Below are 17576 nucleotides of genomic sequence, written 5' to 3'. Positions count from 1 at the left end.
AAATAAAATAGTGACTGCATGCAACATTATTTTTCTCACCTCCCCTGGGTCTGTGAAACAAAGCGGATGTGCGAAATACTTAATTTATGATAAAGGCTCCATTTTTTTTTCATGGACAGCACGAGGATAAGAATTTTTTTTTTTTTTTTTTAATGTAGATTGTGAGTGCCATATAGGGAACACAATGTAGATTTATTTTCCTATCAGTATGTCTTTGGAGTATGGGAGGAAATCCACGCAAACACGGGGACAACATACAAACTCCTTGCAGATGTTGCTCCTGGTGGGATTCAAACCCAGGACTCCAGCGCTGCAAGGCTGCAGTGCTAACCACTGAGCCACCGTGTTTGCTGGGGTCTGACACCCAGTAGCCCCCCTATCAGCTGCTTGAAAACACTGCAGAATTCAAGTGACCACTGGGACCTCTTCACAAGCACAGCGCACCACATTGAATAGTGGCGGTGCATGGTATTGCAGGTTAGACCCATTCACTTAACTGAGCTCGATTAACAAATGTCATGTGACATGGCATGTACAGAAGGTGACACTTACCGGAGCAATGCTGCAGCTATCAGTATCCTGAGGACACGACCCAGAAAACCCCAATAATTCTAGTTGATCACCCACAGATCTGTACATTGGGTGCTGTACACACTATATAGCACTTAACCACCATTGATATAAACTAATAGTCAGATTTCAATGATCTGTAACGAAAAGTCAACCTTGTAATGTTATAAGGTCACACACACAATCCCCGCGCGACCTCTCTGTATACGGTCCTATATATAAATCAATAAACTTTAGAAGTGACATCACAATTTATTAAAAATAGACTCTCTATATAAGTTATGACAGACCCCCCCCCCCCATAGTATATCGGTATATAGAATAATATCACATAATACAACAGTCGTGAATTAATCGGTAGAACAATAGAACACAGCATAGTCCCATAGGTTAGGGCACAGTACATATAGCAACCCATCTGGTCCCCGGGTCCATGATATAAAAAATGGCTCCATCCTAACGCTGAGTCACAAACCGTAGCCGCTGGGTGTACACCAAGTCCGCAACGTACAGCAGCAGGTTGACATGAGTGAAAATGGTGACGACCAGTTGACTGTCCCATGGACATCGTCCCCAAGAGCAGCGCGATGGTCTTGTCGGTGACCCGTATTTGGTATCGAAACAGAAAACGGGCCAGATGACAGAAGCACTTATATACATCACTATGGCCACCACCGTGTATATGACCACAAAGCGTTCAAAGGGGCAGCGCAACATGACCGCCCGTCCGGTAATGTTGAGTACGATCACCACCACGGTCACCGCAAAACAGAAGCTGTAGACGGCCACGCACCACTGAGTGGCCACGTATTTCTTGTACTGACTCTCCGTCGCCAGAGCTCCAAATATAATACACGCAACAAAGGCTTGGACAACCTTCAGCAGGCCGGCGGCCGTCGCCATGTAGCTGCAGGGCATCCCCGGCCTGGCCCGTGTCAGGAACACCTCCAAAGCATAGACCAGGAACAGAAGTCCGGCACAGACGCTGACGGCCAACCGGTGGTTCCTGGTAACGCAGTCGGGTGTACAGTTCAGAGTGACGAAATACAGTGGGTAGATGACAGCGGCGGTGAGGGTCATAAGGGCCGCCAGCATGGCAAAGGCCGCCGTGAAGTTACCCCAGGACAGGTTGCGCAGGCATGACTGGAGCCGAGTCAGATCGCACACGACTACGAGCGCGGTGACGGCGAAACAAAAACACCAAACAAAGACGCAGAAGGTCCCATAGGCGGCGCTGAATCCGGCTCTGTGGAGAACCAGGCTGAAGGTGGTACATCCAAAAAGAAGCTGAAAAAGGCGGACCACCCCCACTTTAGAACACAAGGCCTGCGCATTGAGGTAGGGCCCACCGGCGTTATCCATGTCCAGGATCAGCTGGGGAGAGTCAACTGGAGAAGCCACAAAGCAGCAGCGTCTCTGCTCATGCAGTCAGGAGTCCGCTGGCCCTTCTGTCTGATACGGCAGAGACCCTCGGAGTGACCAACATGTCCGGGGTATAAATAGGAGACAGTATTTATAGTTCTGGACCAAGTTCAGCTCTGACGGGATGAGATGGGTTCACTTACAGAGAGACATTCCAGAGGTCCACCTGTCACTGCTCACGAATACTAGAGCCGGGCACTGCCGCAAACACACACACCCTGCAGACATCAAGGGAGGTCCAAAAAAATTACTGTTTCATCTTTTTCATATTAACCCCTTAAAGATAAAGTCCAGATTTTTTTAAATTTTTTTATGTATTATTATCTGTTCAAATTTTTGCTACATAAACGTTATAATTCCATCGATATTCTTTTCATTTTGCCCAAAAAATTCTCTGAATTTAATTTTTTTTTCCCTCCCTGGTCATAAATGATGTTATACATTTATTGGACCAGTTGTGACGGCGATAACCCATAGGTCGATATTATTGTAAAATATGTTTTGGAACTTGTAGTTGGTGAAATTTATAGCAAAAAAAATGCTTGTTGGTGATTTTAATGATTTTTACAACTTTGTTTTAACCCCTTCTTGCCATCTGCTGTAATAGTATAAACATGCTGCCTGTTATGGTGGTGCTGCATTTTACAGTAACCACTGCTATACAGTGGATGGCGCTGCTGTGCCACTCATATTACTTCAAGGGATTCTATCATTAAAATAGTATTTTTTCTGCCTGCAACGTCAGAAGTCCTTCTCCGGGCCACCATTTGGTGAAAATCCTGGTTTTCTTCGGTATGCAAATGAGTTCTCTCGCAGCACTGGGGGCGGTCCCCAGAGTTTAAACAGCACTAGGCGCGTCCCCAATGCTGCGAGAGAACTCTCCACCGCCGCCTTCATCTTCGTCTGGAACGGCCTCGCTTTTCATCTTCTTCCGTCACTGGGTTCAAACTGTGCATGCCCACCGGCCACAAGAAAATGGCCGCTTACACAGGCATGCGCAGTCAACTTTGCCCAAGGCCTAGAAGTTGGAACCCAGCGCCAGAAGAAGACGCAAAGAGAGAGGCCGTTCCAGACGAAGATCAAGGCGGCGCTGGAGATTTCTCTCGCAGCATTGGGGACGCCCCCAGTGCTGTGAAAGAACTCATTTGCATACCGATGAAAATCGGGATTTTTACCGAACGGCAGCCCGGAAAAGACATCTAAAGATAGGAGAAGAATAGCTTTTCTTAAGGCTATTCCGACATGGTAGGCAGACAAAATACAATTTTAATGATAGAATCCCTTTAAGAGCGTTGCTGCCCCTGCCGCCCATCTACTAGCAGCTTTCAGCACATAGACAACAGCTGATTTGTGTGGGGTCAAGGTATTGGATGAAAACTTGATTTGGGTCTGGACAACCCCTTTAAGGGTTGGTTTACACAGGGACTCTTGTATGAAAAAAAACACGTCAAAATACCGTTTCCTATATAGAGTATACAGCTGTTGAGAATGGCAAGGGCACATTATAGCGCAAGTTGTATAACTTATACTGTACATTACAGAGTATACAGCTGGAGAGAGCGGCAGTGACACATTATAGCGCCGCTTCTCTCTATAATGCAGGCTGTATACTCTATGCAGTAGCGTATATAGTACAGTGCAGAGAACGTCCTCCATCATCCAGTATACTGTAGGTAGCGGCACAATTCAGCCTGGCTTCTCCCCATACTGTCGTGTAGTGTATACTGCCCCACGTCATACAGCAGAGCACAGTATAAGTACATTATGTTGTGTATCGCACTATAGTCTCCAGATGACTTCAGCCGGTGGCCTCTGCTTTTGAGAAGCTCTTGCCTTCCTGCAGAAGTAAGCCATATTTGTATAGATCCAAGCGCCACCTGGTGGGCACTCTTGTAGATTACAGCTACGTAACACTGTAGACATGTCACAATGTAGTCTCACATCCTTTCCTGCTTTAAAGATCTAGTTTGAGGGAAGAACCTTTAGAAACAAGCAGAAATTACGTTTTGGAAATCTTGGCTGTATTATCAACATCACTCCGCACAGAGAACTAAATGATCCTGCAGTGTGTCTGTGTTTCTTTCTTTTTAGTTGCTACCGTGTTTCCCCGAAAATGAGACAGTGTCTTATATTAAATTGTCGCACTAAATATAGGACCTGTCTTATTTTCGGGGGGTGTCTTATTACAACCGGCAGTCATGCCAACACTTCCTTAGCGGAGTGGTTGTAGGTAGTGTGTGTGTGTGTGGGGGTATCCTACTTACCATCCCATCTTCCTAGCAGCGCTGGTGCTGCTGTTCGTCCCGGCAGTGGTGGGCAGAGCTTAGCGATGCTTCGGGGGCGGGGCTTAGTGGAGCTTTCGTGGGCGGGGCTTAAGCTATCCCCACTTCACTGACACAGCAGCCGTGCTCTGTGCTCCGTGTGCACAGTAAGGGTCAGTTGACACGTGAAAACCGCCTAGCTTATTCGTGCAAGTTTAAAAACTGCAGCAAGTTTTTTCGACGCGGTTTTTTGCATTCTGCGCGGTTTTGGCCGTGGATTTCGCTAGCGTTTTTTTTTCTCCAGCGCATTTTTTAATAGCCAGCCCACTGGGCATGGCCAAATCTCACCCCTTTTTGCTCTAGGCACCATTTTCCCTGTGGAGAACACTGTGAGGAGAACTCCAGGGAAAGTTTCGTCAAAAATTAAAAAACAAAACAAAACAAAACAAAACAATGGAAGACAATAGCCAGCGCAGGCTACGGCTGTGCCCACCACAGATCCATCTGCTATTCGCAATGGCGGCGGGCATGGCCAGGCGTAGGAGAGACCAACTTGAGGTAAGTTCACAAATACATATTTTTTTTAACATTATTTAAAATTAAAATAATGAAGTGCTGTACTAAAATGTTCTTTTCAATTTTGACAGGATGAGGAGGAACGCCAAAGGCCAAGGCGGAAGCGAATGTGGATCCACCCCATAAACAGACTACGGCCAGAGAGGGGACATTTGGGACAACTTTATCACGAGCTCAGACAGTAAGATAATTTTTTTTGTTTTTAATTTTTTTTTATGTAATGAAATATAGAGTAGTATATTATATATGTATGTGTATATAGTCTAGTATATTATATAATATATGTATGTATAGTCTAGTATAATATATATGTATGTGTAGTCTAGTATAATATATATGTATGTATAGTCTAGTATAATATATATGTATGTATAGTCTAGTATAATATATATGTATGTATAGGGTAGTAGATTAAATCCGTATGTATAGGCTAGTATATAATATATGTATGTATACTGTGTACACTATGGTAAGTTTTTTTTTTTTTACAGATGCCCAGAAAAGTTCCAACATTTTATCAGAATGACCACTGCCACCTTTGACAGGATGCTACGGCTCCTCGCACCCCAACTTCTACATCAGGACACCACCATGAGGGAGGCCATCAGTGCCGACTTGCAATTTTGACCTATTTCAAACACTTCTAGATACCAATAAGTTCATTAGGACAATTACAGTGAAAAAACATTTTATGGATAAAGATGATGGTTCAGCAGAACCAGTGGGGGGAAATGTTAATCCTGATTACACCTTGGAGAATAGGAAAAGTCTTCCACTCAATACAGTGTATTGCGTCTTGTGACGTTGCTGCACTGTATTCTAGTATCCCCCACGGGGGTGCTCTGGATGCCCTTGCCCATCATCTGTACAAATACGGTAACTTCACGGAGCCCACCTGTGAATTTATTTTGACAGTTACAGAATTTTTGTTAAAACACAATTTTTTTATGTTTGGTGACGAGTATTATTTACAGATTTGTGGAGCCCCCATGGGGGCCCCTTTCTCACCTTCTATAGCAAATTTATTTATGTCATTTTGGGAGGAGACACATATTTTTTCATTATCAAATCCATTCTTTGATTTTCTTTTCCGGTATGGGCGCTACATAGATGATATTTTGATTGTCTGGTCCGGCAGTGTAGCGCCCATACCAGAATTTATTTCTTATTTAAACAACAATAATTTAAATTTAAGTTTCACTTTTCATCCTCATCCCACAATTATTAATTTTTTGGATATGACGCTGGTGGGTTCCGTGGAGAATAAAACTGTAATTACTTCACTTTATAGGAAGGAAATATCGGGCAACACCATTCTTAGGGCAAATAGTTGCCACCCAAGGCACACCATTCGGAGCATCCCCGTGGGGGAACTGGTGCGGGCAAAAAGAGCGTGTACTGAGCCAAGTGAGTTTAAACTTGAAAGTAATAATATCATCACAAGATTGAAGGCAAGAAATTATCCAGATTGGGTTCTGAAGGAGGCGGTTTCAAAAGTGGAGGTTAGAAGTAGAGAAGAACTTTTATCGATGGAACGTAAAAATAAAAACGAAATTAACAAGGAAGACAATAGGATTACGTTCTCAACACCATACAGTCCTGAATTCAATAAAATCAAAGGAATAATAAAGAAAAATCTCCCAATTTTGCAGTTGGATGACGTGACCAACAATGTCCTCAAAGAGGGGGTTAGATATGTCTCATGCAGAGGTACAACTTTAGAGAATGTGTTATCGCCTAGTCATTATTTTAAAGAGATTGAGACAGTAGTTGCCCCCCTGGGTTTGAAGGGATCCTATAAATGTGGGTCACCTAAATGCAAAGCATGCAAATTTACTACCAATGTTTCTGTAATGTCCCGGTACTGCTCGTCCCATTCCCGTTAATAGTCCTTGCAGACCGAGATGGTATGGACATTTGCATATAAGGTAAAGAGTTTCCTCCCCCTTCATTCCTTCTCTATATTTACCAGTGTTTCTATTTTACCAGAGCCAGCACACAGGGGGTCTATTAATGCGCCATCTTGTGGATGTTTTTGTGAACTACACCTGCCTATACTTGCCATTGTAATTTGAGTTGCCAATGTGAAGGTGTGTCCATTATGATCAGGTGACCTTCAGGACCAATCAAGCTCCCTTGACTGGCCTGGAGGAGGAGGAGTTACAGCCCCCTCTAGGGGGTTGGGGACCTTTTCTCTGGGTCTTTTTGTGTGGAGCCATCGAACACATGGGAAACTGAAAATGGCAGCCAAGTCTTAGAGCACTCCAAACAGAGATGTCTTTTCCTCTGTACTCAAGATTCTCCTCAGAGAGCGTTTTCCTCTGAAACTCCAAGCCTACAAGCACTAAAGTTTACGGACCTGCTTATCCATACATCTGGGACCTCACACGTATCTCTATTCAAGTAAGTCTTTGGGACAAATCTATATTTAAGAAGCCCATAGCTAGTCTGGCAGAATTCGAGGGTCTCCCGTTGCTGGCACTTCTAGTTGCTCTTCTACATACATGTACCCAGTTTGTTGAGGACTAACCCCCTGGATACAGGCCATCTGTACATGTATATACAAGTTTAACTACCCAAGCAACTATTAATTAATCTATCCAAAGCATTCCTGCTCCAAGCTCTATCACCTTCTTAATTGGACACTACCTACGAAGATCGCTGTATTGTATGTGAAGAATTACTCCATATGTACATTTGTATTACTTTGTCCTGCTAGTAAAAGAGCAACGACTACCCCCGAGACCTGGTTGTCTGTTGTCATTGTCAGATATCACGTGGGGGTGGGTAGTCGGGGACATCAAAAAGGAGATTTTGTGCACATTTGGGACCCAGGGACCCCCTGAAATCCGGCCACATCTGATATATTACCCGTGATAGCAGCCCTGGCCCTCCTGAGCGTTACATTTCTACATTGGAAAGTTGTGCATCGAGTTGCAAAGTGCGGTATACCTCGAAGATTAACTGTAACACGAGTTTTGTAGTTTATTGTGTAAGATGCTCGGAGTGTAAAAAAGATTATATTGGTAGCACGACAAGAGATCTCAAAGTTCGCATACATGAGCATGTCAGGGATAGCTCTAAATCCCCTACAGATAACATCTCAGGGGCCACAAAACATTTTGCCCAAGCACATGGTGGCTCTGTTAAATCTTTGTTATTTTGGGGTATAGAAGAAGTTAAATTACATCCGAGGGGAGGGGATAGAAAAAAACTACTCCTTAAGCAGGAAGCATCTTGGATACTCAAATTCAATGCTAGGTATCCCTTTGGACTTAACATCAAGTCAGACTTGGCGCTGATCTATTAAATGACCCTGCGGTAATTTACCCTTTGTGTATTGAGTGCACTCTCACTGGCCGTTCACTCATGTTTATCCGGGTAGTGAAAGGTGTAAGATCTAATAATCCATCAGTAAGTGGGAACCATTGACCATTATTAAATTTACATCATTTATGGGCTGGGGTATTTGAGTGGAAGGAGGATTGGAAATAGTATCCCTCTGGTGGTTTAATTCATGTCTACCCTATGTTGTATAGTCCAAAAGTGTGTAGAGTGGTCTTAGTACGGGTTGACGTTATACACAGGACTTTGATTTACTGAATGGAATGACAGTTCATTGAGTAAAAGACTGAAACTGCCTAGGGAAGGCAGGTGATTGGCTAAGCCGTGCTACGCTTGTTAACTCTTCATTCAAGCAAGTAATGGCTTTCAACCTAGAGTTTATTCAATAACTGTGAATTACATTAAAAGGGATTTACACCGAACTTAATGGGTTCTAATGAGGCCAATAGGTCAACTCGTCTATGAGGGTGGCTGCGGGATAGAAAAGCTTAGCACCTATGACATATTGTCTATCCTTGGTACTACCGTATTTCCCCAAAAATAAGACAGTGTCTTATATTAAATTGCCACTCTAAATATGGGACCTGTCTTATTTTCGGGGGACATCTTATTACAACCGGCAGTCAGCCGGCTTTGCTGTGCACACGGAGCACAGAGCACGGCTGCTGTGTCAGTGAAGTGGAGCTCGCTAAGCCCCGCCCACAAAAGCTCCGCTAAGCCCCGCCCACCACTGCCGGGCATGCCTTATTTTCGGGGGATGCCTTATATTAGGCAATTCAACAGAAACCCCCGCATGCCTTACTTTCAGGGAAACACGGTAGGATTCTATGCATTAACATTAGTATTGTAGAGACTGACCCTACACACTAAGGGTCAGTTCACACATGAAAACCGCCTAGCTGATTTGTGCAAGGTAAAAAACCGCGGAGAGTTTTTTCGACGCGGTTTTTTACATTCCGTGCTGTTTTTGACGTGGTTTTTTTTTTTAAAAAACCGCGTCGCGGTTTTCGCTAGCGTTTTTTTTTTCTCCAGCCCATTTCAATAGCCAGCCCACTGGGCACGGTCAAATCCCTCCCCTTTTTTGCTCTAGGCGCCATTTTCCCTGTGGAGAACACATCATACCAGATCCTACAATAGAAACGCGTGTGAACTAGCCCTCCAACTCCAGGCAACAGCCGAAAAAAAAAAGAAAAAAACAAAATGGAAGAAGACAATAACCAGCGCAGGCTACGGCTGTGCCCACCACAGATCCATCTTCTATTCGCAGTGGCGGTGGGCATGGCCAGGCGAAGGCGACAACAACGTGAGGTAAGTTCACAAATACATTTTATTTTTAAGTTTAAAAAAAAGCAGTACTGTACTAAAATGTTCTTTTCAATTTTGACAGGATGAGGAGGAACGCCAAAGGCCGCGGAAGAGAATGTGGGTCCACCCCATTAACACCTTACGGCCAGAGAGGGGACATTTGGGACAACTATATCACAAGCTCAGACAGTAAGATAATTTTTTTTAAGTTGGTTTTTTTAATGTAATGAAATATAGAGTAGTATATTATATATGTATGTATGTGTATATAGTCTAGTATATTATATATGTATGTATAGGGTAGTAGATTAATCTGTATGTATAGCCTAGTATATTATATATGTATGTATAGTCTTGTATCATATATATGTATGTATAGGGTAGTAACTTAAATCCGTATGTATAGGCTAGCATATTATGTATGTATAGGGTAGTAGAATCCGTATGTATAGGCTAGTACATTATATATGTATGTATATTATGTACTGTGTACACGATGGTTAATTTTTTTTACAGATGCCCAGAGAAATTTCAGAATTTCCTTCGAATGAGCACTGCCACCTTTGACAGGATGCTACGGCTCCTCGCACCCACCTTTTGCATCAGGACACCACCATGAGGGAGGCCATCAGTCCCACGGAAAGGCTGCTCATCACGTTGCGGTAAGTTATCAAATGTGTACCTTTCTGTTTTTAATCTCATATGTTCACTCTATTTTTTTTTATTGTAATTTAGAGGGAATCCATATAGAGTAGTATAGAGGGATGCTGATGTGTAGACATAAATAGAGTCCGAACCCATTATCATGCATAATGGAATGTCACAATAGGAAGTACTAGTGAATAGCAGTAGAGTGTAGAGTAATGATTTTATTTTGTGTGCTAATTTTTTTTTTCTAGGTTTCTTGCAACAGGGGAGAGTTTTGCATCCCTGCACCTCCAATTTCGGGTTGGAAAATCAACCATATCCGGAATTGTGAGGTGCACATGCCATCTGATCTGGCAGCACTTGCAACTCATAGTGATGCCCAGTCCAACCCTGGAGATTTGGTTGCAGGCAGCAGCAGGCTTTCAGTCTGTGGCCAATTTCCCCAACTGCATAGGCGCCGTCGACGGGAAGCATGTACGTGTGCAGAAGCCACCGCAGGATCACAGTACTTCAACTACAAGAAGTACTTTTCAGTGGTCCTGATGGCGGTCGCTGATGCCACGTACCGTTTTATTGCCATCGAAGTTGGTGCCTATGGTAGTACTGGGGACTCCCGGGCGCTACTGTCATCAGTTTTGGGTCGCAGAGTTCTGGTAGATCAGGTGACTCTACCTCCACCAAGACCGCTTCCGGGTGCCACGCATCCAGTCCACTTCATCATGGTAGGGGATGAGGCGTTTCCACTTAAAGAGAACCTGCTGCGCCCTTTCCCACGGAGAAGACTGGACGCCCGGAAGAGGGTCTTCAACATAAGGCTGAGCCGGGCACGACGCTTCGTGGAGTGAACCCTCGGGATCATGACTAGTAAGTGGAGGGTCCTCACCTTTGCAATGCAGTTGGCTCCCGACACCGTGGATGTGGTCGTCAAAGCTGCCTGTGTGCTTCACTACTATGTTCAGGAGTACGAAAGCCCGAACATTGTAGTGGAGCCACAGGCAGCTTTGAGCGACCCAATTTTGTCCACCAGTGGCCACGGTCGGGCAGCTGAATGGGTGAGAGATTCCTTCGCTGACTATTTCGTGAGTTTTCTCAGCCTCAGGACTGAAGACCTTCCTCATCGTGGTGGCCTTTTTTCCCCCCCTCAATTGTAATCCCCCCCCTTTTTTTTTTTAAATCAAGTTCCCCCCCCCCAAAAAAAAATTATTTGAAAAAATATAATTTTATATTCATTTTTCAAAGTTGTTAATGTTAAAAATAAAAAAATATAGTTATTAACTTTTATATCTGTGTCAGTGTATTTTTTTTAATTAGGTATTGGTAGTGGTGTAAACCGCATGTGTCCCCTTTATATGAAGAGGACCTTTCCTCACTGGGGGCACATCCTTTGACCCTCTGGGACACATGCGGTTTATACACCTCTAGGAAGCAGACCGTGCGCTGAATTCAGAGGTATGCTGCATTTGTGTCCCAGAGGGTCAAAGGTCCACTTGAAAGTTAAATCCCCCCCCCTTAAAAAAAAAACAACAATTTTTTTTGGTAAAAAAATAACATTTTTATTAGAAAATAACATTTTTTTATTAGAAATGAAAATAACCCGCCTCTCTCCCCCCCATATAAACTATTTTACAAACTTTCAACCCTTGGGAGAGTCATAATCATATGGGTCTAGGACCTCTCTGATTAAATGCCCAATGAATGAGTGGGAACCAAGCTCCTCTGGTTGGCTGGGGCCATATTGGCTTGTCCCCTCAAAAAGGACATATTGCCCTTGAGTCTGCCCATATTGGCCTCGAATCGGGCCTGTTTGTAGGCCGGACTGGCCTCGGATGGGGCCCGTTTGTAGGATGGATTGCCCTTGCCTTGGGCCTGTTTGGAGGCCCGATTAACCTTGGGAGGGTCCTGGCAGGAGGCCCGTTTGGCTTGGGAGGGGCCTGTTTAGATGCCAGATTGGCCTTGGGATGGGCGTTTGGCTTGGCCCTATTGACCTTTGGAGGGGCATTTAGAAAGGCCCGATTGGCCTTGGGTGGGGATTGGGGGGACATATTGGCCATGGGTAGGGATTGGGGGGCCAAAATGGTCACAATCATCCACTCTGTCCACCCTCTGGATAAGGGACATCCAGGTCCATCCTGTAGTACTCCACGGGTGGAGCCATGCTTTTCTGATGTGGTTTCTGAAAATAAAAAAAAAAGAAAAAATGTAATTTACAACCATTTTAGTATACATATCAATGCTAGTCAGTAATGCAAAAAAAATACATACAAAAAGCAAAATACCAGTGGATGGAATGCAGTGCTTGCACGGGGTTAATGCCCCTGATCGGTGTGGGCACCACATAGGGGCATTAACCATTTGGTGTCTACTGTATGAAACAGTTGACACTGATTGCATATGGCAGCCGCCAACACCTAGCATCCGCTGTACTGATACAGGGGGCGATAAGAAGGGGTTATACATCAGAGAAGCACGTACAATACAATCAATTATTATGCCAAACTTACATTTGGAAGGAATGGACCAGACTTCCAAGATGATAGAGAGGGAGTTGAGGTGCGGCTGCTCAGTGACCAGGTGTTTGCAGAGCTGCAAGAAAGGGGGGGAAAAAGGAGATTAGCATCAGGGGAAAAGAGAAAAGCACTTGCATTGATAGCTGTGGGTACCTAGCACCCACCGTACTGAGACGCGGGTGCAAAGAAGGGGTTAAAAATGTGAAAACCACAATACAATTCAAAAATGCTACCATTTTGTACGCCATACTTACTTTTTGGGAATGAGATGTGAAGTCCACGGGTGAGGGGAGACAATTTTGCAGTTTTCTTTTGTACTGAGAAAAAAAGGAGGAGGAAAAAAGAAGCTAGCGGTCTCCATAGACCACTATTGTAAAGGGGCGGTTTTTAAAGCGAAATCCGCTGTCAAAAACCTCCCCTTTGCCCACGCGTGAACTAGCCGGCTGTTCCTCTGGGATGAGCTGGGAGAGCAGGGACAGTGGACACAACAGCAGAGGCAGCAGCTGCTGCAGGAGCACAGAGCACGGCTGCTGTGTCAGTGAAGTGGTGATTGCTAAGCCCCGCCCACGAAAGTTCCGCTAAGTCACGCCCCCAAAGCCCCGCCCACCACTGCCGAGCATGCCTTATTTTCAGGGCGGTGCCTTATATTAGGCAATTCAACAGAACCCCCACCCCCCCGCATGCCTTACTTTCGGGGGTGTCCTACTTTCCTAGGATTTCTCTATCTGCCATGAGCTTGTATGTGTTTCTCTCTTGTTATATACTACTGTACCATCTATGAAACTGTATCACTGAAATTTCCCCATTGTGGGACTATTAAAGGATTATCTTATCTTAAATGAATGCAATAAAAATAACTAACGGATCAAATCCTATTGAAATCAATGAGATTTTTAACGGATTTTTGATGGATCTGTTCATGTCCATTGTTATGGTAGTGTGAACGACCCCTTAGCCTGTTACCTAATCAGGCAATATATACATATATGTATGAATATCTCATTGTACATCATATGTATTTACACACAATTCAACTTTTTTTATGAGCTCCATATATATTTGACTACTTGAGTCCAGGGAATTTGCTGGCCAAGGGAGTACGGTAAACTCATCCTGGTGCTCCTCCAACCACGCACGTACACTGCTAGTGTATATCCTATAATCCCATAAATTGGTGAAATATATAGTTACCATAACCAAAACATGGAGGATAAGAACAAAGGAAAAGATAAGTTCACGTAAAACCTAATACTAAAAGTTTTTTTGGCACCATCTTGTGGTGATATCACTGTAATACAGCCTGGTAAATCAGTCATTTCAACTGTAACTTTTTCGTACTGTCATGTATGGAGTTGGGTGCGGCATCTTTATTATGCGGGACAAGGTGACGTTTTTATTAATACCATTTGGGGGAAGGTCTGATGGTTTGATCAATTTTTATTAAATTTTTTTTATAGGGGTAAAGTGTTGAAAAAAACGCTATTTGTCTATTTTGATTTTTTTTTCACCGCTACGCCGTACAACGTATGGGATAAATATTTTAATAATTCGGGCATTTTGGAGTGCAGGGATTCCTAAGGTGTTTATGTATAATTTTCTTTATTTACTTTTAGATCTGATCTAGGGAAAGGGGGGTGTTTTGAACTTTTGTATTTTTTTTAATACTTTTAAAAACTTTCCCCCCCTTCTTTTACATTTATGATCAGACCCCCTAGGTATCTTGAAAACCTAGCGGTCTGATTGCTCATACTATACTACTGTATTGGAGTGAATAACAAAATGCCATCAGTTCTATTAGAAGCTGCATCTGGCTGCGTGTAATAGAGCTAATGCTTCAATAGGTTCCCGGCTGTCATAGCAAGCAATCACTACCCTCCGGTGATGTTCTGGAGGGCGGCAATCAGTGAAAAATGGCACAATTTAGACATCACGGTCCCGTTTGACTGCGGCATCTAAAGGGATAACAGCCGCGATCAGTGCGGGCACTGATCGCTGCTGTTAGCGGCGGGTGCCAGCTGTATAATACAGCCAGTATCCGCCCTGTATGAAGACAGATTAGCTTCTGAGCTCTCGTCATACATCCCCCTGCATAGTATTATGCCCTGGGTCGCTAAGGGGTTAAAATTAGTTTGCATGATTTTGCTTTAACCCCTTACCACCGATGGCATTTTTTAATTTTCGTTTTTGACTCCCCTCCTTCTAAACCCCATAACTTTTTTATTTCTCAGCTCCCAGAGCCATATGAGGTCTTAATTTTTGCAGGACAAATTTTTCTTCATGATGCCGACATTAATTATTCTGTATAATGTACTGGGAAGCAGGAAAAAAATTCTGAATGGGGTGGATTTGAAGAAAAAATGCATTTGTGCGACATTCTTACAGGCTTCGGTTTTACGCCGTTCACTGTGCAGCCAAAAAGACATGTCCCCTGTATTCTGTGTTTCTGTACGATTCCTGGGATACCAAATTTATATGGTTTTATTTACATTTTAACCCCTTAAAAACAATACAAAACTGTGTTAAAAATTTTTTTTCTAAAAGTCGCCATATTCCGACGGCCGTAACTTTTTATTCGTCAGTGTACGGGGATGCATAGGGCGTCTTTTTTTGCGGGGCCGGGTGTACTTTTTAGTTCTACCATTTTCGGGAAATGCTATTGCTTTGATCACTTTTTATTCAAATTTTTATCAGAATCAAAACAGTGAAAAAAATGGCGGTTTGGCACTATTGACTATTTTTTTCCCGCTACGGCGTTTACCGAACAGGAAAAATATTTTTATAGATTTGTAGAGCGGGCGATTTCGGACACGGGGATACCTAACATGTATGTGTTTCACAGTACTTAACTACTTTTATATGTGTTCTAGGGAAAGGGGGGTGATTTGAATTTTTAATACTTTTTATATTTTTTTTTTTTTGCATTTTTTGCATTTATTAGACCCCCTAGGGGTGTTGAACCACAGGGGGTCTGATCACTAATGCAATGCATTACAATGCTAATGCATTGCAAAAAATCCTCCATTCTTTTGCAGGCTGCATAGACCAGCCTGCAAAAGAAAGAGATTGCAGACAGGCCGGGGAGCCTTGTAAAGGCTCCCGGTTGTCATGACAACGTGACGTCGGCCCTGGAGCATGCGATCACCGGCAAAATGGTGGCGCCCATGCGCCGCCAAGGTTAATGCTTCTGATCGGTCCGTGGACCGATCAGAGACATTAGAGCCGGTTGTCTACTGCTGTAGAAACCCGGCGGCTATGGCGGCCGCCTGGCTCCCGGACGGTCGCCATAGTTACACACCCGACGTGCCGTACTATTACAGCGGATGTCAGGAAGGGGTTAAAAAAAAGAAAGAATTTCCAATCTGAGTTTCACCTGCCCTCCTGTCTCATCTCCCCTCCCTATTTTCAAGGACAAGTTGGTGGGAGTGCTGAGACTGTGTGATGTCCAGATCAGTTAGGCCTAGTTCACACAGGGTTCTGTGTGAACACATTCCGTTGTGGCTTTCAGTTCCAGATTAGGCCCAAATGAATGGGCCTAGTCCGGAGGGCGGCATTGCGAGGCGCAGCGCCGCACCTCTCATGAGGCGACCGCTTCAGGCGACGCTATGCCGGGGCCTTGGGGGGGGGCGGCATTTTTACTGACCTAAGCCAGTCCAAGACAAGCTGTCCTGGACTGGCTTAGCGTCACAGTCTCGGTGGATTGGGACGGCCCTGTGGACGCAGCGCTGCTCCAGCGGCCGCCACTCACGCTTGCAGAGAGCAGGTGCCTGCTCTCTGCATATAATGCCGCCCCCTCCTCCCCACACGCCGGGTGATGTAGCCACGTAATCAAGCCCGCACCCAACGTGTGCCTGTGTCTTACGCGGTCTCACAAGACCGCTGCGCAGGCTGAAGAGCAGAAGCAGGTAAGCTTCTGCAGAAGAAATAGTTATTTTTAAAGTATTTATCCCCTATCCTACAGATAGGGGAGAAATACTAGATTTATGATGATGGGGGGGTTGGAGTGCTGGGAAAGGGTTGGGGTATGGGGGGGCTTTTGAATGTCTGTCTGGCCATTCCTTGGGCTTTAGGACTGTTTTTTTCCCCACCCACATGTAATTCTTGCACTTGGGGGTTAATAGGGGCACTACAGGCTGGAATGCTCAAAGCAATAAACAGTCCCCAAAATAGTAGAATTGAAAAGTACACGGAAGTGTAAAAAAAAGTTACAGGTGTCAGAATATGGCGACTTTATATAGGGACTTTTAGGGGCATTATCAATACAAGGGGGTATTATTAATAAGGGGCACTATTTAAAAAGGACCTTTCATAAGTTGGGCACATTCGGTTTTATACACTGCTGGAAAGCTGACAGTGTGCTGAATTCAGCGCACTGTCGGTTTTCACGATCTGTGCCCCCATTGAAGAGCTATCGGTGCCGGTACCATAGCTCTTCACTGTCAGAAGGGTGTTTTAGGAATGACAAGGGGCCCCCCCAGAGCTATTAGCCTGGGGAACACATGGTGTCATGGCCCATAAGGATGGTATTTAATTTTATTTTAGTGTTTTAGGATAGGGTAGTGTGTTTTTGCGGATACTTTCTGCTCTTTTCTCCCCCTTCTTTTCCCTCAGGTGTATTGTGGTACTTACCAAGGGTTCCCCTGTGGTCAACGTAGTCAGTGGTTTCAACCGCCTTCCAGAGGTTTCTATCGCTGGGCAGATTAACCAGATGTGAAGAGGTATCAGCTGATTGGTGGTCCAGATGTTCTCCATCTCCGGGTAGAATAGGAGGAATCAACTGATTGGTGGTCCAGATGTTCTCCATCTCCGGGCAGATTAGGAGGAGCCAGACAGGTCCTTTGACAGCTGTATGGCGGGAAAATCGGATATAAAAGGAGGAGATTCTCAGTGGGAGGCTGTTGCCTCAGAAGAAGCTATTGGAACCTTTTTCAGCTCTTGTCTACCT

General features: G+C 44.3%; 1 protein-coding gene across 1 annotated transcript; it reads right to left on the bottom strand.

Moving 5' to 3' along the window:
- Positions 1-870: 870 nt before the first annotated feature.
- On the bottom strand, positions 871-2020 carry MYADML2 (myeloid associated differentiation marker like 2). The gene has a single exon (XM_075278179.1). It carries the CDS (start codon positions 1930-1932, stop codon positions 1027-1029), a length of 906 nt encoding a protein of 301 aa, XP_075134280.1. The 5' UTR covers positions 1933-2020; the 3' UTR covers positions 871-1026.
- Positions 2021-17576: the final 15556 nt, after the last annotated feature.

Source organism: Leptodactylus fuscus, chromosome 6, assembly GCF_031893055.1.
Source record: "Leptodactylus fuscus isolate aLepFus1 chromosome 6, aLepFus1.hap2, whole genome shotgun sequence".
NCBI lineage: Eukaryota > Metazoa > Chordata > Amphibia > Anura > Leptodactylidae > Leptodactylus > Leptodactylus fuscus.
Note: the sequence above shows the minus strand (reverse complement) of the source record. Positions and strands in the feature narration are given on the sequence as shown.